This window comes from Callithrix jacchus, chromosome 13 (assembly GCF_049354715.1).
Source record: "Callithrix jacchus isolate 240 chromosome 13, calJac240_pri, whole genome shotgun sequence".
Classification (NCBI taxonomy): Eukaryota; Metazoa; Chordata; class Mammalia; order Primates; family Cebidae; genus Callithrix; species Callithrix jacchus.
This window is the reverse complement of record NC_133514.1, coordinates 53,744,060-53,765,524: the sequence shown is the minus strand read 5'-3', so window position 1 is coordinate 53,765,524 and position 21,465 is coordinate 53,744,060. Positions and strand designations below refer to the sequence as shown.

The 21,465-nt window shown below is 35.8% G+C and overlaps 1 protein-coding gene across 23 annotated transcripts in view; it reads left to right on the top strand.

The window, feature by feature from the left end:
• Nucleotides 1–21,465, top strand: part of ANKRD12 (ankyrin repeat domain 12) — a 149,561-nt gene that overhangs the window by 71,084 nt on the left and 57,012 nt on the right. For 22 of the 23 annotated variants that reach the window (XM_008979488.5, XM_002757056.7, XM_078347734.1 and 19 more), the window contains 2 exons: nucleotides 4,118–4,260; nucleotides 9,689–9,836. The exons of the other annotated variant lie outside the window; for it this stretch is intronic. In XM_008979488.5, the coding sequence (XP_008977736.1) occupies nucleotides 4,118–4,260; nucleotides 9,689–9,836 (291 nt within the window). The remainder of the gene's footprint in view (nucleotides 1–4,117; nucleotides 4,261–9,688; nucleotides 9,837–21,465) is intronic. 23 annotated transcript variants of the gene reach the window in all.

Below are 21,465 nucleotides of genomic sequence, written 5' to 3'. Positions count from 1 at the left end.
TATGTTTGTGGAAGTATTTCAGTAAAAGTGAAATTGCTAAATTAACAGGGATACATATTTTAAATTTCTGAAATAATGGAATTGCCCCCCCCAAAATTCTGTATCAGTTCATACTACCATTAAAAGTATGTGAAAGAGCCATTTTCCTCATATCTTTACTAAAACTGGAATTAATCAACTTTTAATTATTAACAATCTGACAAATGAAAATATAATCTTAATTTGGATTTTCATGATCAGTAGTGATGGTAAACATTTCTTCTTATGTTTATTATAAACTTATGTGTATTTTATTAATTGCTGAATCCACTCTGCTTATTTTCTTTTGGTTTAGTACTGTTTTTAACCTCCAATAGCCTTTATTTAGTCTAGATTTTCTCTATCAAATGTGTAAATATTTTCACGGTCTGTGACTTATGTTGAATAAATACTCATTACAGTGCTTATTGTACTAACATTTTCATCTTCTGTGTATCATATCAATTGAGTGCTATGGGTTCTTGGTTTGGTATTTTATTTAAGAAGGCCTTCCCTTTCTCTATATCATAAAACTATTCCTGTATTTTATGTTTTTCAAATTTTGTTTTTGTTTTGTTTTTACATGTAGCCCTATTATAATATACCTGGAATTTATGTCTTTATTTGGTATGAGTGGGGAAAAGGTGCGATACACCGTATCTACTTTAAAGAATGAGACTTAAAATGCATGGCATTTATTCTAGAGGAAAACTTGACATCATTTATCAGAAACCTAAAAAATATTTCTTTCATCTGACAATTTCACTTCCAAGGATTTATTTTAAATAGTTAATCATGGATGCGCATGAAGACTTAGTTGTAAGGATACTTGTTACAGCATTGTTTCTAATTAAAAACTAGCAATCTGTATCCTTAGTAATAGGAGCTCGTTGAAGTAAATTATGGTATATTAGTACAATACTAAGCTGTAGAAAATTATAATGACATAGGGAATTATTTTCACTTTAGTAAATAGAGGAAGCAGGTTGTTGTCTAAGTTTTAGCAATATGTGGGAGAGACAGCTAGTAGATATTATGTTGGATTCTTCAAATTATTATATCTGGGTGGTGAGATTATGGACCATGTTTATTTTCTTAGTATTTTTAAGTTATCTGATATTTCTTTTGTGAACATGTAACTTTATTACAAAAGTAAGATAAGTCTATTTTAGATAAAATAAGTATTAAGTCCAGAAAATATTGTATCAACAGAATAAAGCCCTAAGCATCAGGATTTTTGTTTACTGAAAGATACTAATCAAGCTTATTAATATTTTGCCTCTTTAAAATTCTTTTTCATAGTTTAAATGATTATTAATTACATCAAACATATTTATTGGAAAGCTTAAATATTTAATACTTTTGTGTAATAATTTAGCACAGTGGAAATAACGTTGACCCTTGAACTGTGTAGGTCCTCTTATATGTGGATTTTTTTCAGTAAATATTTTGGACTTTTTTTTTTTGAGATTCAGAACAATTTGGAAAAACTCATAGATGAACTGCATAGCCTAGAAATATTGAAAAACTAGGAAAAAATTAAATATATAATGAGTGCATAAAAGATACCTAGATACTAGTCTATTCTATAACTTACTCCCATAAAATATACACAAATCTGTTCTAAAAAGTTACAGTATATGTATACAAACATAGGCTATATGTGGCACCATTCAGAGTCAGGAGAAGTGTAAATAAATGTAAAGGTGCAGTATTAAATAATAACTGCATAAAATTTAGTACATATTTTACTCCTGTAATAGTTGCATAGCTATCTCCTGTTGCCATTGTAGTGAGCTCAAATGTTTGGAGTATTTGCTTAAAACACCATGTGACTGACACAAATTATCTCCATAAGCAGTGCGTCTCTCCAGTAAGTTGTGTGCCACAGTGAAATGTGTGATTCTTGCCTGTTTTTCATCACGTTTAGTAGAATACTGTAAGCTTTGAATAACACCAGGGGACCCATTTTAAGTATTACTAGTGATACTGGAAGTGCCCATAAGAAACAGAAAAGTTATGACATTAAAAGAAAAAATTGAATTGCTTGATAATGTCTATAAATTAAGGTCTGTAGCTGTGGTTTCCTGCCATTTCAAGATAAGTGAATCCAGCATAAGGACTGCTGAAAAAAAGAAAAGGAAATGTGTAAAGCCATTGCTGCAGCTATGCTAGTGGGTTTGAAAACCTTGCACTTTTTTGCTAAACATTCTTTTATCTCATGCATCTTTTATGTGGATGCAGGATTACTATAAAAAAGACATACATATGGACTCTAATATGATTCAAGAAAACAGGAGGTCATTATACAACAGTTTTAAGGAAGGTGAAGGATCTAAAGCTAGGGAATTTAATGCCAGCAAAGGATGGTTTAATAATTTTAGAACAAGATTTGGCTTTAAAAATGTCAAGATAACAGGAGAAGCAACTTCTGCCCACTGATAGGCAGCAGATGAATTCTCAGATACCATTAAGAAAATCAGTGAGAAGAAAGGATATCTGCCTGTACAGTTTTTTAATGTGAACAGAAGTACCCCTGGGAAAAAGAAAAATCTACAAAGTACATTTATTAGTAAGGAAGAGAAGCAAGCACCAAGATTTAGGGCTGGAAGGGATTGGACAACTTCGCTGTTTTATGTAAATACAGTTGGGTTTATGATCAGGACTGCCCCCTGAACCTCAAAAGGAAAAGATAAATCCAGCTGCTAGTCTTTTGGTTGTATAACAAGAAGGCCTGGACAGTGAGAACTCTTTTCTGAATTGATGTCATCTATTTCTTCCTGAAGTCAGGAAGTACTTTGCCAGGAAGGAGGCTGTCTTTTAGTGTCTTCTGGCCACTCAGAACCCTGTGAATTCAACACCAAAGGCATTGAAGTGCTATACAAACACAGTTTCTAAACCAGCCTCTAATTAGAAGATCATAAGGAACTTTAAGCCTCCTTACACAAGTACTCTGAGGAAAGGATTGTCAATGCTATAGAAGATAACTCTGATAGAAGGTCATGAAAGTCTGGAAAGAAGACACCGTTGAAGATGCCATCATTGTTAAAAAGCTGTCTCCTGGAGAAAACTATCCGTATGTTGTGTATGACTTAACAGGATTTTCCACAGAACCAGTCAGGGAAATCATGAAAGAGATTGTGGATATGGCAAAAAAGCTGGGGGGTGAAAAGTTTCAAAATCTGGATATTAGAGAAATTGAAGAGCTAGTAGATACCACATCAGAGGTATTAATAGATTACTTGATGGAGCTGAGTGCTTCAAAAAAAAAAACAGTTTCAGGTGATAAGGAAGAAGACTTAGAAGAAGCCATGCTGTAAAACAGATTGACCTTAGAGGGTTCCAATAATTTAAGGCTACTTTGACTTTTTTTTTATATGAACCATTTTATGATCCAGGCACTGAAACTAGAGCAAACATCAGAAGGAGGATGGTGGCACTGTATTAAAACATTTTCAGAGAAATGAAAAAGCAAAAAAGACACAAATTACAGTGTATTTTTGTGAAGTTACACCAAGTGTGCCTACTTCTCCCATCTTTACTTTTACCTCTTCTCCCTCTGCCACCCCTGAGACAGCAAGACCAACCCCTCTTCTGCCTCCTCCTCGGTCTACTCAATGTGAAGATGACGAAGACTTTTTTGACAATCCACTCCTACTTAACGAATAATATTTTTCTTATGATTTGGTTAAGTAATTTTTCTCTAGGTTGCTTTATTGTAAGAGTAGAGTATGTAATACATATACAACATATGTGTTAGTCAACTGTTCATGTTACTGGTAAGGCTTCCAGTTAATAGTAGGCTATTAATAGTTAAGTTTTGGGGAGTCAAAAGTTATATGTGGATTTTTGACTGCATTGGGGTTAACACTCCTAACCTTCACCTTGTTCAAGGATCAACAGGAATATTTTTAATGAACCTTCAGTAAATTGGTATTGTTCTTAGGTGTTGATTTTTAGTAGCTGCGTCTTCACTCCTTTTTTCTTTTGCATTATGTGCACTTTTAGAATTGATATGTCACACATAGATATGTATATGAAAAGTGTATATTTTGAATTAGCTCAAGTGAATCATGTTAAATTAATAATCTGACTTTAGGTTGGACACCACTGCATGAAGCTTGCAATGTTGGATATTATGATGTTGCTAAGATACTTATAGCAGCTGGAGCAGATGTTAACACACAAGGATTAGATGATGACACTCCACTCCATGATTCTGCTAGTAGTGGGCACAGAGATGTAAGTATGATAGAAAAAAATCAATAATACACATTTTCAAAAGCATAAATTCAACCCCAAGTAATTTCATTCACTTCTTAGTCTTATGATCTTGTGTCATATTCCACTCATTGCTTGATCAACTCATCTGTATTTTGTTTTCCCTTTTTTCTACTTTCTAACTTTTACTTCATATTCAGATTTAGCATTTTTTTATAAGCCAATTGGATGTGTTAAAGCAGTCTTTATGTATAGTAAAAATTGTACAATATTGCATTGCCTATCTTTTGAAAGGCTTTTTACTTTACTTGAGACAAAAACAGAATTTGGAGTAAAGATAGATACAAGTGCAGTTCTGGCTAGCTTTGTAATCTCGAATGGGTTACTTCCCTCCTCTGAACCTCTGTTTCCTCATCTTTAAATTATATGATAAATAATATCTATTTAAAATGGATATTTTAAAGGAAAAAAGGCACTACATATAAATGCACATTGAAATTTAAGATGTTCCAGAAATATCAGATAAAAATTTAAAAGCTGACTTTATGAGTGCAGTCGAATACACCTAAAATTCAGAAATTAAAAATGTTATTTTTCTCAACTACATTTTTGTATGGTATTTTTTTTATATTTCTCAGTAAATAAATCTTATTTTAAAGAAAAATGTAGCCTATAATTTTTCTAAACTGATTCTTGCTTACCCATGGTCAATTCTTTCCTCTGTGCTCCTTTGGCAGTTTGTACAAATCTTATATCACAGTATTTACTACATTTTTTACTGATATTCTTGTCTAGTGTCATGTTTCCTGCACTAGACTGCAAATACTACCGTGCATACTGGCATTTTGTGTTGTTTTCTGTTACTTAGTCTGAAACTGCTTATCACCTAGAAATGTTCTATAAACCCAACATAGATGCATGTGTAGATGTGTGGATAGGTAGATGAATAGATAACTGACTGAAGATAGGCAGAATGACAAAAACTTAAATCCATCAGGCCTGACCACGTGGAGGGTAAATTGCCCTTTCCTCTGAATTTATCAGAAACTGACTTATTTTTTGGCTTTGATATTTTAAATCTTATCCCTTAAAAAAAGTATTTTGATAGTTTACCAGGAATGGATAATTTTCCTTTGAATATGATAATAAAGGTTTCCTGATTTCTAAGTATAATTTTAAAGAATTATACCTGTGACTAAGACATGGTTTCTGTGAACACAAGTTTTTGTTTGTTTTTTTTTTTATTTTGAGAGAGTCTCTCTGTTGCTCAAGCTGGAGTGCAGTGGCGCGATCTTGGCTAACTACAACCCCCGCCTCCCAGGTTCAAGCGATTCTCCTGCTTCAGCTTCCTGAGTAGCTGGGATTACAGGCGCATGCACCACCACACCTGGCTGATTTTTGTGTTTTTAGTCAGCTGGGGTTTCACCATGTTGTTGGTCAGTCTGGTCTCAAACTCCTGACCTCATGATCCACCCGCCTCAGGCTCTCAAAGTGCTGGGATTACAGGTGTGAACCACTGTGGCCTGGCTGCACAAGAGTTTTTAATATGCACATAGCTGCAGAATATTTCCAGAACCTGACTTTTTGAGCTCATGCACTTATGAGGACTCACACTATTTCTAGTCTCTTCCCAGAAGGAGACTGGCATGCTGTCTTCAAGGGACCTTTCCTTTCCTTGTCTTCATACCAAGATGCCTAGGATAGTAGGAGTCACAATTCAAGAGCTATTTTCTCCTTGTTCTTTTTACTTGTGCCTTAGGAGGAGTAATGAGAGCCACCAAAAATTCATTTCTCTGTATTCATTATATGTATTCTGAGCCCCTCCCAAATAATTAGATTTCTTTCTTTCAGTAATAGTCATGACAACTTCAGCCATCCATAAAGCATTTATAAGATGGGGAAAGCATAAATATAACAGTTCTGGAGCCAGGTCTGAATTATTTAAAGAGGATTAACATAGCTTACTAAGAACCTAATTTTTGACTTCTTGTTTGCAAATGTATAGTAATTCATAATACACATCTTTTTTTGAGACAGCATATTGCTGTGTCACCCACGGTAGAGTATAGTGGCATAATCACAGCTTACTGCCTGGGCTCAAGCGATCCTCTTGCTTCAGCTTCCTCAGTAGCTGGACTACAGGCATGCATCACCATGCTAGGCTACTTTTTAAATTTTTTTGTGGAGACCCTGTGTTGTTCAGGCTAGTCTTGAACTCATGAGCTCTAGCGATCCTCCCGCCTCAGGCTCCCAAAGTGTTGGGATTACAAGTGTGAGCCACCACACCTCACCATAATATACATTTTAAATACTAGCCTTATTTCTAGTTCTATTTTAGATACCTATCATTTTTTTTTGTCATTTTTACCTACTGCTGATTTGTTGACTGTTATATTTTAAGCAACTTTAAGAACAATTATTTGCACTTGAGAATGATCTGTAAAATGTTGATTATTTCACTTAGGGTGTTTGTAACATGTGAATTAACCAACTATACCTGACTCATCATAGTCATTGTAATAAGTATTGATGTATTCCCGATGGGAATAGAAAGCTTCAGCAATATCAAAATTATTTATTCTGTTTTCTCATTCTAGGGCTCTAGTCTAAGGAAATAAGCCTAAAATTGGAAACATTTCAACTTATAAAGATATCCACTGCAGTATTATTTATAATGACTAGAAGATTTTTATTTCAGTTACTTTCTCAAATCCCTAAAATGACTGTAAGGGGAAGTTTCAAAGGACATAAACTCACAAGGGCAAAGAACAGAAGAAACAAATATTTTGGAAGATGGAAATTGGAGAAATTAGCAGTTACTGACGTAGAACAGGATTTGACAATTTTTTTCAATGAAAGGCCAAATAGTAAATATTTTAGGCTTTGGAGGCCACAAGCTCTCTCCTCTGCCTCTTCCCACCTCCTTCCTTTCCTATTCTCTTCTCCTTCAACAGTCCTTTAAAAATATATAAACTATTCTTAGCTGTTAGACCAGATTGTTCCATGGGTCATAATTTGCCTACCTCTGATTTAAAAGAGACAAGAAAATTGAAACTAAAGCCATTACAACACAGAATTCTAGAAAGAAAAAAGCTTATGAATTGATAGCACCAATGACCTCTGGAAGTGCTTCTTAAGATATGACTGGAAACAAATACTAGATCAAAGGTTTTTTAGCCCTCGCATCATCTCCGCAATCTTGCACAGTCCAGTAATTGCACCTCTCTCACCCTGGTAGATGACTGGGGGCAATTGTTCATCAGCAGACTTGGAAAGCTAGTTGATCTTTTAAAATCATAAGGATGTGTAATTTGATAAAAATTAAGCAGTTAACAGTTGGTATCATGAGTAATTTGTTTTCCTTATACATTTCAAATTTTCCGCAGTAATCTAGAAAAAATATTTTCTTTATTAAATTTATTGTGAATCATTATTCTTAAATAATTTGTTACAAATTTCTGATTTTGGTATCTTGTTTTAAATTGTTCCTTTAATGGTAAATGCAGTTAATATTCATCTGTTTCTTGTTAATCATTTAAATATTTTTTAAGGTGTGATGAATTTTCTAAGTACCAGAAAACACTATAGTTATGTGCTCAGAATACAGAGATGAATAAAGACCTGATTCTATATGAAGCATGTAGTCCAAGGGGGGAAATGGGTTAATGAATTGTAGTATAGGTTTATGTATAATAGAACATACTAGTGTTAATGGAAATACACCAAATATCAAAACGAGAAGAGATGGTAAGGAAGCAGAATCAATAAAACCTGACTACTACTTTGATGTAGAGTATGAGTGAAAAAGAAGAATTGATTATGACTTTCAAGTACTGGCTCCAAGGCTTTAGTGACCAGGTAGATTTTGTTGCCAGTTTTTGAGAATGGAAATAGATAAAAAATAATAGTACAAGTTTAGTGGGCTCCATTTGAGTCCTGTTGGCTTTATGCTTTTGTATTAAAATACGAATACAATCAGTTGGATGTATCTAGTGAGTATATGAATGTACATTTGGAGCTCAAGAGAGCTGAGAGAGAAAGCAGACAAGAGAATGAATGGATAGATCACATAATTGTCATCACATTAGAGTAGGTAAGTTCTCCAAAGAGATGATATATATTGGAACATAAGAAAGTATATTAAAGGCAGAGTCATAGGGAAACCATCATTGGTTTAGATCTTTTCAGGTCTTAAAAGAGCCATTTCATAAGATCAATGGCTGCAGAGTGGTAGGTGAAAGAATGAAAGGCCAGTAAGTCACAGCTGCAAGGGCAAATGTCTTTTCAGGAGATTGACAGTGAAGAAGAAAGGTTAGCTAGGGGAGGAGGATATAGGTTTCAACAGAAGTTTCTTGTTTTGTCCATGTTTCATTTATTTAATGCCATTTTTTTAAGGTGCAAGAAATACAAACTGTGGAAAGATTAGCTTCTAGAAAGGAGCCAGTCAAAAAAAGGTTAAAACTATGAAAGGAAGGCTGGGCACAGTGGCTCACACCTGTAATCCCAGCACTTTGGAAGGCCGAGGTGGGCAGATTACCTCAGGTTGGGAGTTCGAGACCAGCCTAACCAAAATGGAGAAACCCCATCTCTACTAAAAATAGAAAAACATAAGCCAGGTGTGGTGGCGCATGCCTGTAATCCCAGCTACTCAAGAGGCTGAGGCAGGAGAATTGCTTGATCCAGGAGGCGGAGGTTGTGGTGAGCTGAGATCATACCGTTGCACTCCAGCCTGGGCAACAAGATTTTCTGAAACTCTGTCTCCAAAAGAAAACTATGAAAGGAAGAGGATATGAAGAGAAAACAAATAATGATAACTAACAGGGCAGATCCTGATTATATGGAACTTGAAGCCTATGTAATTTGTTAGAGAAGGAGAGCAGACCTTTCAAAATGATGAGTACAAAATTAGATAGAGCATCCTCCTGTAAGGGACCCATGAAAGTGATGGGTCTTGAAGTTTAAGCTTCAAAATTCATGATACTTAAAATTCCTAAGGGAATGGGAAATAGAGTTTCCCTAAGGCTATGGGAAATAACGTTACGATTAAGAGCATTGACAGGGATATTAGTGTAAAGCAGAAGAGAAATGCTTCCTTGAAACTTTTTCTAGGATATATATTCTAAGAGGCCGGGGAACTTGTTATTCATTGGTTTATTAGCAGTTCTCAATAAATACTTATAGACTTTATGATGAAACAGGATGAAAAATGATGAGATTAAGTACTAATTTTTAAGGAGGAAATATTTTTGTAGAAGTTAAGGTCATTAGAGTAGTGTCAGTGAAATTGGATCTTGAAGAGAATAACGGTTTAGAGTAGATGCTGAGGAATGGATACAGAGTAAATGAGATTAACACTGAGAAGGATACTATAAGTATTTATTATCAAGAGAATGAGTGCAGTGATACAATCTGTGAAGGGACTAAGCCTGCCTGTGTTTTTTTGTTGCAGATAGTAAAGCTGTTACTTCGTCATGGTGGAAATCCATTTCAAGCTAATAAACATGGGGAGCGTCCAGTGGATGTAGCAGAAACGGAGGAGTTGGAGTTGCTGCTAAAAAGAGAGGTGCCTTTATCTGATGATGATGAAAGTTACACAGGTTTGTTTCAGATAACCTACATTCAACTGTTTGACATATGATATTTGATTGAACATGCTAGATTCATTTATAATATATAAAATGTTTGAATATCTTAGAATAATACTGGGTAGCTGTTACTAGAATAATGCTTAGCTAACTAAGAATGATGAAGTCAGTAACTTAGGGGTTTTGTTTTTTTTTTTTTACATATACCCTGTATAAATGGAGTTATAATGACATTATCCCATTTATGTTTTCTATAAATTGCTGAACTGTTCCTTTATTAACTTTAAGCCTGCTGCAGAACCTCTCCCCATGCATAGCTACCACCACTACTTTTTTTCATTCTATTATAAATTACAGAGCTACCAACCAAACACATGGTGACCTGGTATTAACGAGTCATCTCAATGATTTTACTTTTGTGATTTAAATGGTTGAACTCTGTTGCAGGGAAGGACAATTTCTCTCTCTCTGTTTTTTTAAACACACATTTTTTTAAAAAAGATAATAGGAAAAACCTTTCCTGTGTTGACGAAAGTCTTCTTTATGCAGAAAGGATATACCATATTTCAGGAAAAATTCAATGAAAAATAATTTTATCAGTCTTACAAATGGCCATTTCCTCACAAAATCTTTTAAAAAATTCCTGTAAGCAATTAAGTAATGTTACTTTTATATTATATTACACACGAGGGAATAAAAACCATACTTTACTCATTTTATCTCAACCATTGCCAGAAAGCAATAGATCATTTATATTTTTGAGGCCCCCTACTTTCATGTAATAAAGCTAAATTGTCTTTCACAACGACAGCCAATTGAAAGAACATACTTTCTGAATATAACATATTACTTGTTGAACAAAAATTGTAAATGTACTCCCACTGATTAAGAAATGATGTCAAATTATGAACAAAAAAATGAAGTCATAGAATAAAAGTTTTGGCAGTGAACACTGATTACAAACAAGATATTTAAATAACTGTGGTAAATACTCAATATTCAATTTAGAATGTAAATATCAGACCATACTTGAAAACGGAAACATAAAAAAATTTAATTATCTGAAATTTAAATACCAACTTAAAACTAACATCAACATTTAAGAGGTGATAATAAAAGCATAATAAACTCAGGGCTGGGTGTGGTGACTCATGCCTATAATCCCAGCACTTTGGGAGCCAAGGTGGGCAGATCACTTGAGGCTGGGAGTTCAAGATCACGGCCAACATGGTGAAAACCCATCTCTCCTAAAAATACAAAAATTAGCCAGGTGTGGTGGCACATTTCTTTAATCCCAGCTACTCAGGAAGCTGAAGCAGCAAAATTGCTTGAACCTAGGAGGTGGAGGTTGCAGTGAGCCGAGATCATGCCAGTGAACTCCAGCCTGGGCAACAGAGTGAGATTCCATCTCAAAAATATATATATATAGTAAACTCATGTTACAAATAGGGAAGATTATATGATAACTGTTTTTTTTGTGATTGTTGAAAAAAGTTAAAAAATGCTTTTGAAGTAAGAATTTCATATTGACATTAGACAAGAAAGTCAGGAGATAGTGCATGACAAAAGACAATTTTGTGATAAAAGCATATAATACAAAGCAAAAATAAAAGTGTATTGTCCTCTTAATTGAATGTAGCTTTTGTTTTAGAAAAAAATAAAAAATAAGAAAAGTGTACTGCCTTCTTAATCACCAGATAACACTGTGAAAATACATAAAGCAAAAGTTGTTAGAAATGCAAGATAAAATTGAACAGAAACATAATACTAGTTGGAAACTTTGTTTTTTGAGCACATGCAGTTTCTTATTAAGTAGAATGTCTCAGTTATAAACAATGTATATATAACCATTAGTACCCATGTGACAAGACCAGAGTTGTTCTGTGTTCAGTAAAAGGTCATAGTTTTCTTCATTAAAATCAGTAAAAATGAAAATAAATGAACTTAAGAAGAGGAAGTAAAAGCAGATCCAAAGAGGAAGTAAAAAGAGATCTGGAGCTTAATTAAATGACTGGAAAACAGATTTTCTAAGTATATAAGGAAAGTATATAAGGAAACAAATGTTCTAATATTTCTAGACAATATAGCAGAATTAAACCAGAGGTTGCTTTTCAACAAGATTAACTAAACAGACATCTAGCAAATCTAATTAAGTAAAAATGAGTGGAAATTTATCAACATCACTGATGAGTAAGAAAATGCAGATAGAACCACAAAAGTATAGTGTTTTTTTCAAACTTTAACAGAATACTGTATATAGATCTTACAAAAAAAATTCAAAAATGATAAGCAGCAGACAGAGACACAGAAAGAGGGATATGAAAGGAGAAAGATCGGAAAACAGAGAGGTAGGTGCAGGCACACTCGGATTGCCATACTGCTAAAAAGGTCTAATGGTATAAAAGTATAAACAGCTGCTGCTTTTTTTTTTAAGCCCACAAAATCCTGATACTTGGAGAAGGGAGGACTATAACTAGAAAACTGCAGAACAGTCTTCAGTTTACCACAGTACTTTACATACAGAAGTGCTTGATTAAAAACTGCCCTATAAAATTGGTAAAGATTTTTTAAAAATAGTACTCGGATATTAGTGAGCTTGTATTGAAGCTGGCATCATACACTGTTATTGAGAGTGCTTTCTGGAAAGCACTTGTTTTTTCACTTGTTAATAAGTGAAAAATTCCAAAAGATATAATCAGAAGTGCTGACTATATGTGTGTAAAGCTGTTAACATATTAGTGCTTATAATACTAAAAATTTAGAATGACTTAAATGCCCCAAAATCGGCAGAGAAATAATCTTTTAAGTTTATGTATCTTGTGTAGCCATTGTGTTTGTAAATTTTTCTAATGATATGGTTAAGTATCTTCTATATACTGTATATACCAAAAGGTAAAATAATCTGGCCAGGTGCGGTGGCTCACGCCTATAATCCCAGCACTTTGGGAGGCCGAGGCGGATGGGTCACGAGGTCAAGAGATCGAGACCATCCTGGTCAACAAGGTGAAACCCCGTCTCTATTAAAAATACAAAAATTAGCTGGGCATGGTGGTGCGCACCTGTAGTCCCAGCTACTCGGGAGACTGAGGCAGGAGAATTGCTTGAACCCAGAAGGCGGAGGTTGCGGTGAGCCGAGATTGTGCCATTGCACTCCAGTCTGGGTAACAAGAGCGAAACTCTGTCTCAAAAAAAAAAATAGATAGTCTACATTTTCCTCCAGTAAGAAATAAAAAATTAAAGAGTCTTGTGTGCTGGGCATGGTGGCATGTTCCTATAATTCCAGCTACTCCAGGAGCTGAGCCCAGGAGTTTGAGACTAGCCTGGGCATTATAGCAAGCTCCTGCCTCCAACAAAAAAAAAGAACACCTCTTCGATAATTAAGAAAGACAACACTGGAAATAAAGATTTTAAAAAAGACAAAAGTCTTGTGAACTATTTGAATAAATAAACAGTATAGGGATAAAATAGTCATCTATTAAAAGTAGTAATTTGACTGGGCAGGGTGGCTTAGGCCTATAATCCCAGCACTTTTGGGAAGTCGAGGCAGATAGATCACTTGTGCCCAAGAGTTCACGACCAGCCTGGGCAACATGGTGAAACCCCATCTCTACAAAAATTAGGCATGGTGGCATGCATCTGTATTACCAGCTACTTGGGAGGCTGAGGTGGGAGAATGGCACGAGCCCAGGAGGCAGAGGTTGCAAGGAGCTGAGATTGTGCCACTACACTCCAGCCTGGGTGACAGAGCCAGGCTAGCTCAAAAAAAAAAAAAGTACTAATTCAAATATACATTTGAGATAGGATATGTATTAATGTAGAAATACTAGTTTTTCCCCCTACTCTGTCCTGAAATGATTTTGTAAAAACTGTTCACATACTTTGACATCAGCAAAGACATCAAAGATGGTGGTTTTCATCATCACCAGAACCACCTTTTAGCCACTAATGATTTTTTCATCTTAACTTCTCTATCTACAACCTTAGATATACAGTGCTTTCAAAATCCAAATATGATGATACCATAGGAAAATTTGTCTCACGTTATAATTACCCATTTACAATTTGTGCTTTTTATAACATAAGCACTTACAGTACTTTTTAAAAATCCTCATACTTTATTATACAGATATTCAAAAATGTAACAAAGCTCAAAGAACTGTATAGTCAACATCCTGTACCCACTAACTACATTTAACAATGTTAACCTTTTGCTCTATTCCTTTATTACACTATCACATACCTATCCATCAATCTATCTTATTTTTTGATACATTTTATAGTAAGTTGATGACGTTCCTAAGTACGTCAGCACGCATTTCATTAACTAGAATTTAAATCTTTTGCAATACTTATGGTTGTGATACAGTTCTTAAGTATTACATATATATGAGTTTTTTAACTTCCTCCACCTGTGTAATCTCACACCATCAAAATACAGAATATTTCCAAGGCTGGGCACAGTGGCTCATGCCTGTAATTCCCAGCACTTTGGGAGGCTGAGGTAGGTGGATCACCTGAGGTGAGGAGACCAGCCTGGCCAACATGGTGAAACCCCCTCTCTACTAAAAATACAAAAAATTAGCCAGGCGTGTGGCACGTGCCTGTAGTCCCAGCTACTCTGGAGGCTGAGGCAGGAGAATCATTTGAACCTAGGAGGCAGAAGTTGCAGTAAGCTGAGATCACACCATTACACTCCAGCCTGGGCAATAAGAGCAAAGCTCCATCTCAAAAAAAAAGCATCCATCACTCCTGAAAAGTTCCTTGATGCCCCTTCCTGGACAATTCCTGCCCCTTTCACTGACATTTTACACCCATTATGGTAAACATGATTAGACATTATAACTAATGACTGATAAACTTGGGGTCCGGGAGTTTACTGAGAAGCAGGATTTTTACGTAGTCTTTTCACATCAGAAATGGTGGGTGGAGGAAAAATCAGTGATTATATAGTAGAGAAATCTAGCAGCACCTAGACTGTGTGATCTGTATTTCTGTCGTTAAAGGAAGGAGATATGCCTGTATCTGCCTCCAGATGTGCTACCTTAGAGGGATATAACATCACTTTTGTAGTATTACAGCTGAGAATGTATCATCATGAGAAATGTTCCTTTTTTATAAAAATTCAGTTTTATGTCATGAAAGAATAAGAAATGGCAATTAGAGAACAATAAAGGCAGTAGAAATATGCCAGATTATCTGCAGATATGGTAATTAAAGGCAATACCTGTGTAGCAGGACAAACAGCAAAGCCACTCAGACACTGGAGTGAGGAAGGAAGTGACCTTTAATCGGCCGTGAAGCCTCAGCAGACTTATATTCCAAGAACCAAGCTCCCCGAGCAGTTCCTTTCCCTTTTTATGAGCTAACAACTCTACTAGGGAAACTGAGGCGAATCTGTGTCATTGCGCATTGGTTAGGGCTCTGAGCTCAGTCTTTGGCTTCACTGATTTGCTTATTGATATTCCATGTGTGCAGGAGGGACCAAGGTGGGGAAGGCTCAAAGGAGTTGGACAAAGGCAGTAAATCACTGATTGACAGAGGTATTTCCAGGAAGGGGTCTGGATCATGTAAATGTGGAGTATGTTACTCAGTGCCAGGCTCTGGCCGGTAGGGATTAACATCTTTTGCAACATTTTCAAGGTTTATAGATAGCATATGCACTGGGAACCAAAAAGGAAGTTATCTTCCTAGCCCCTGGGCCTCATTATGGCCTGGTCAGTAGCGTCAGCAAGTCGCCTGACTGATGATTTCAACTTCTTGGTATTTTATGTCTCTTTCCTTCCCTTATATCAGGAGGGTGCAAGGCTGAGAAATAGGGGCCTCCTCTATTTCATCTGCTCCTAGAGGATCCTATACTGGAGGAGAAAAATGATTTTAAAGGACATTATTAGATTATTTAACAAGGAATATGGACAGGCTGGTGTCATACCAGTGTAAATATATGAAGTTGACAACTGTACTGTGATGACAGAAGAGAATATTCCTGTGTCTTAGGAAATATGTATATATGTATATGTGGTTATAGGGCCATGATGCATTTAATTTACACTCATACAGAAAAATGTATGTGATATATATACACATATATATAGAGAAAGTTATAAAGCGAGGAGGTAAAACATTAACTGGATAAATCTGGGTTACAGATACATAGTGTTTAGTATTTTTTGTTTTTCTAACGTTTTGTAAGCTTGAAATTGTGAATAAAATTAAATATATATACAAATACCCTAAAGGAATGACTAAAATAGCAGTAATCATTCCTACTTCCCAGTTTATGATCTCAAAATGTTTTCTACAAAAAGAAAACCAGGATTTCCTAGATGATTCCAGGTCTAGGGCAGGAAATATCTGAGCCTGGAATACCTTAAATTCCAGATTTCAGGGAAGCTATCAAAGACTAATACGAGGTCTTATTGAAAGGTGCAATTCAGAGCAGTTTTGTATTAGCCAAAGATGGGACAGTGTGAGCTTCCAGAACAGCATAAATTGCCATGGTTTGAAACCCATCAAATATGTTGAAATCCATGAATTTATAATGATGATTTTCCCCTTTTATTGCTATGTAATAATTTGCATATTTATGGGACACATGTGAGTTTGTTACATGCAAAGAATGTATAATGATTAGGTGAGGGTAATTGGAGTATCCATCACCTTAAGTGTTAACATTTTTATGTGTTGGTATCATTTCAAGTCATCTCTTCTAGTTACTTTCAAATATACATAATATTGTTTCTAAGTATAGTCACCTTAGTCTGCTATCAAACATTAGAACTTATTTCATCTAATCTTACGTTTGTATCCACATCCACCTCTTTTCCTCCCCCACCCCCACCAACAATCTGCCTCCCACTCTCTGGTACCTGCCATTCTAGTCCCTATGTCCATGAGATCAAATTTCTTAGCTTCCATATATGAGTGTGAACATGCTGTGTTTGTCTTTCTGTGCCTGATTTATTTCACTTAACATAATTTCATGCATGTTGCCCAAATGACATTTTATTCCTTTGTATGGCTGAATAGTATTCTAGCATATATATGCACCACATTTTCTTTATCCATTCATTTAGGTTAATTCCATATTTTTGCTCTTGGGAACAGTGATGTGATAAACATGTAAGTGCAGGTATCCCTTCGATGTACTGATTTCCTTTCTTTTGGATAGGTAGTAGTGGGATTGCTGGATTGTATTCTATTTGTAGTTTTCTGAGAAATCTCCAAACTGTTTTCCATAGCAGTTGTACTAATTTACATTCCCACTAACAGTGTAAAAGAGGTTCCCTTTTCACCACATACTCACCAGTAACTTTTTGTCTTTGTGATAATGGCCATTTAACTGGGGTGAGATGATATATACCATTGTGATTTTGTTATGTGTTTCCCTGATGATTAGTGGTGTCAAGAATTTTTTTTCATATATTGGCCATTTGTGTATCTTTTTTGAGAAATGTCTTCAAGTCCTTTGCCCATTTTAATGGGATTATATGGGGTTTTCTTTATTGTTGAGATATTTGAATTTCACAAGAAACTTTTCCATATTGTCAGATGAATAATTTACAGATATTTTCTCCCATTCAAGAGGGTCTCTTCACTCTCTTGATTCTTTTTGCAATGGAGAAGCTTTTTAGTTTGATAGCCCCATTTGTCTACTTTTGTTTTTGTTTCCTGTGCATTTGAGGTCTTCACTCTAAAATTTTTGCCTAGATCAATGTCCTGAAGAGTATTCCATGTGCTTTCTAATAGTAGCTTATAGTTTCAAGTTTCAATTTAAGTCTTTAATTTGTCTTGGGTTGTCTTGTATATGGTGAGAAATAGGGATCCAGTTTCATTCTTCTGCATATGGTTATTCAGTTTTCCTACCACCATTTATTGAAGAGGGTGTGCTTTACTCAGTGTATGTTCTTGGTGGCTTTGTCAAAGATCATTTGGCTGTAAATGAGCAGATTTATTTCTGGGTTCTCTATTCTGTTTTATTGGTCTGTGTCTGTTTTTATACCAATACCATGCTCTCTCATTGTGTAATATATTTTGAAGTGATGCCTCCAGCTTTGTTCTATTTGCTCAAGATTGCTTTGGGTATTCGGGCTTTTTGTTGTTGTTCCATGCATGATTTTGGATTGTTCTTTCTATTTCTGTGAAAAATGACATTGATATTTTGATAGGGATTACATTGAGTCTGTAGACTGCCTTGGGCAACTTGGTCACTGCAATGAAATTTATTCTTCTGATTCATTAGCCTGGGAGGTTTTTACATTTGTTTGTGCCCGCTTCAGTTTCTTTCATCAGCATTTTGTAGTTTTCCTTGTAGAGATCTTTCACCTCCTTGGTTAAAGTTATTCCTAGGTGTTTGTGTTTTTTTATAGCTATTGTAAGTGAGATTGTCACTGCCTTCTTTTCTTTGCCAGATGGACTCTTGTTCTGTCGCTCAGGCTAGAGTGTAGTGGCATGATCTTGGCTCACTCCAACCTCCACCTCCCAGGTTCAAGCGATTCTCCTGGCTCAGCCTCCCACGTAGCTGGGATTACAGGCACCCACCACCATGCCTGGCTAATTTTTGTATTTTTAGTAGAGACAGGGTTTCACCATGTTGGCCAGGCTGGTCTCAAACTCCTGACCTTGTGAACTACCCCACTTAGCCTCCCAAAGTGCTAGGATTACAGGTGTGAGCCACTGTGCTGGCCAAGATTGCCTCCTTGATTTTTTTTTTTTTTTTTTTTTTTGGCTGTTTCATTATTGTATATAAAAATGCTACTGATTTTTGAATTTTGACTTTGTATCCTGCAATGTAACTGAATTTATCAGTTCTGAGAGTGTTCTATTGGAGTCTTTTGGTTTTTCTAGGTATAAGATGATGTCATGTAAAATGAGGGACAGTTTGACTTCCTCTTTTCCAACTTGGATACCTTTTATTTCTTTTAGTTGCCTGATTGCTCTGGCTAGGACTTCCAGTACTTTATTAAATACTATGAATAAGAGTGGGGGAAAGTGGTCATCCTTGTCTTGTTCTAGTTCTTAGAGGAAAGGCTTTCAACTTTTTCCCATTCAGTATGATGTTAGCTGTGAGTTTGTCATATATGCCTTTATTTTTTTCAGGTATAGTCCCTTTTTTCATATATTCCTTTATTATTTTTCTGGTACAGTCCAGTTTGTTGAGAGTTTTTATCATGAAAATGTGTTGAATTTAGTCAAATGTATTTTCTCCTTCCGTTGAGATGAGCATATGGTTTTTGTTCTTCCTTTTTATGTGATATATGATGTTTATTGACTTGCATATTTTGAACCATTCTCGTATCCCTGGTATAAATCCCATTTGATCATTTATTATCTTTTCGATGTGCCATTGGATTCAGTTTGCTAGTATTTTGTTGAGGATTGTTAACATCTGTTCATCAGTGATGTTGGCCTATAGTTTTCTCTTTTTGTTGTGTCCTTGTCTGGTTTTGGAATTAGGGTGATGCTGGCTTTGTAGAATGAGTTGGGGAGAATCCCCTCCTCTTCAATATTTTGGAATAGTTGCAGGAAGATTGTTGTTAGTTCTTCTTTGTACTAATTTGTAATTCTTTGTACTTCTTTGTAGTAATTCTTTGGTAAGATTCTTCAGTGAGTCCATCTGGTCCTCAGCTTTTCTTTGTTAGGAGACATTTTATTACTGAATTGGTCTGTTCAGATTTTCTGTTGCTTTTTGATTTGCTTTTGGTAGGTTGTATATTTCCAGGGCTGTATTCATTTCCTCTAGGTTTTTCAGTTTGTTGCATATAGTTCATATTAGTCTCTGGTGATTTTTGGTATTTCTGTGATTTCAGTTGTAATGTCTCCTTTTTTATTTCTGATTTTGTTTGGATCTCCTCTCTTGTTGGTTAGTTAGCAGTTTATCTTTTCAAAGAACTGACTTTTCATTCCATAGATCCTTTGCATTTGTTGTTGTTGGTTTTTTTTTTTTTTAAGTCCGTGTATTTTATTTAGTTCTGCTATGATCTTTATTATTTATCCTTCTAACTTGAGGTTTAGTTGTTTTTGCTTTTTTAGTACCTTGAGGTGTGTGTGTATCACTAGTGTTTATTTGAAATATTTATTTGATGTGTTTATTGCTATAAACCTCTTTTTTAGCATTGCTTTTGCTGTGTCCCCAGGTTTTGGTATGTTTTGTTTCTGCTTTCTTAACTTTTTTTTTTTTTTTTTTAATTCACACAGTCTAGCTCTGTCACCCAGGCTGGAGTGCACTGGCACGATCTCAGCTACCGCAACCTCTGCCTCCCAGGCTCAAGAGTTTCTCCTGCCTCAGCCTCCCAAGTAGCTGGGACTGCAGATGCATGCCACCATACCTGGCTAATTTTTGTGCTTTTTTAGTAGAGATGGGGTTTCACCATGTTGGCCAGACTGGTCTTGAATTCCTGACCTCAAGTGATCTGCTCACTTGGGCCTCCCAAAGTGCTGGGATAACAGGCATGAGCCATTGCACCTGGCCTCCGCTTTCATTTGTTTCAAGAATTTTTTTTTATTTCCATCTTAATTTTTTCATTGACCTAGTGGTTATTCATGAGCATGTTGTTTAGTTTTTGTGTATATGTATAGTGTTCAGAGTTCCTCTTGTTATTGATTTCGTTTTATTCCATTTTGATCTGAGAAAGTACTTAGTGTGATTTCAAGTTTTAAATATTTATTGAGGCCAGGCATGCTGGCTCATGCCTATAATTCCAGCACCTTGGGAGGCCAAGGTAAGTGGGTCATGAGGTCAGGAGATCGAGACCATCATAGCTAACACAGTGAAATGCCATCTCTACTAAAAATGAAAAAAATTAGCCAGGCATGGTGGCACACACCTGTAATCCCAGCTACTCAGAAGACTGAGGTAGGAGAATCGTTTGAACCAGGGAGGCAGAGGTTGCAGTGAGCCGAGATCTTACCATTGCACTCCAGCCTGGGCAACAGAGCAAGACTCCATCTCAGAAAAAAAAAATTGTCGAGACTTGTTTTGTGGCCTATTGTGGTCAGTCACATGTTCCATGTGCTGATGAGAAGAATGTATATTCTGCAGTTGTTGGATAAAATGTTCCAATAGTGTCTATTAGGTCCTTTGGTCTGAAGTCCAGTGTAAGTCCAGTATTTCTTTATTTTCTATCTAGATGATCTGTCTAATGCTGACAGTGGTGTGTGGAAGTCCCCCACTACTGTTGTGTTGGAATCTTTCTTTGTATCTAGGAGTGTTTGCTTTATAAATCAGGGTACTGCAGTGTTGGGTGTATACATTGTTTTGAATTGTTATATTCTCTTGCTGTAATGACCTCTTTATATGATTACCTTCTTTGCCTTTTTTTAAACTTTTTGACTTAAAAGATATTTTATTTGATATAATTGTAGCTACTCTTGCTTGCTTTTGGTTTCTATTTGCATGGAATATCTTTTTCTATCCCCTTATTTTCAGTCTGTATGTGTCCTCACAGGGAAAATGCATTTCCTATAGGCAGCATATAGTTAGATCATGTTTGTTTGGTCTTTTTTTTGAGACGGAGTTTCGCTCTTGTTACCCAGGCTGGAGTACAATGGCGCTATCTCAGCTCACCGCAACCTCCGCCTCCTGGGTTCAGGCAATTCTCCTGCCTCAGCCTCCTGAGTAGTTGGGATTACAGGCACGCGCCAC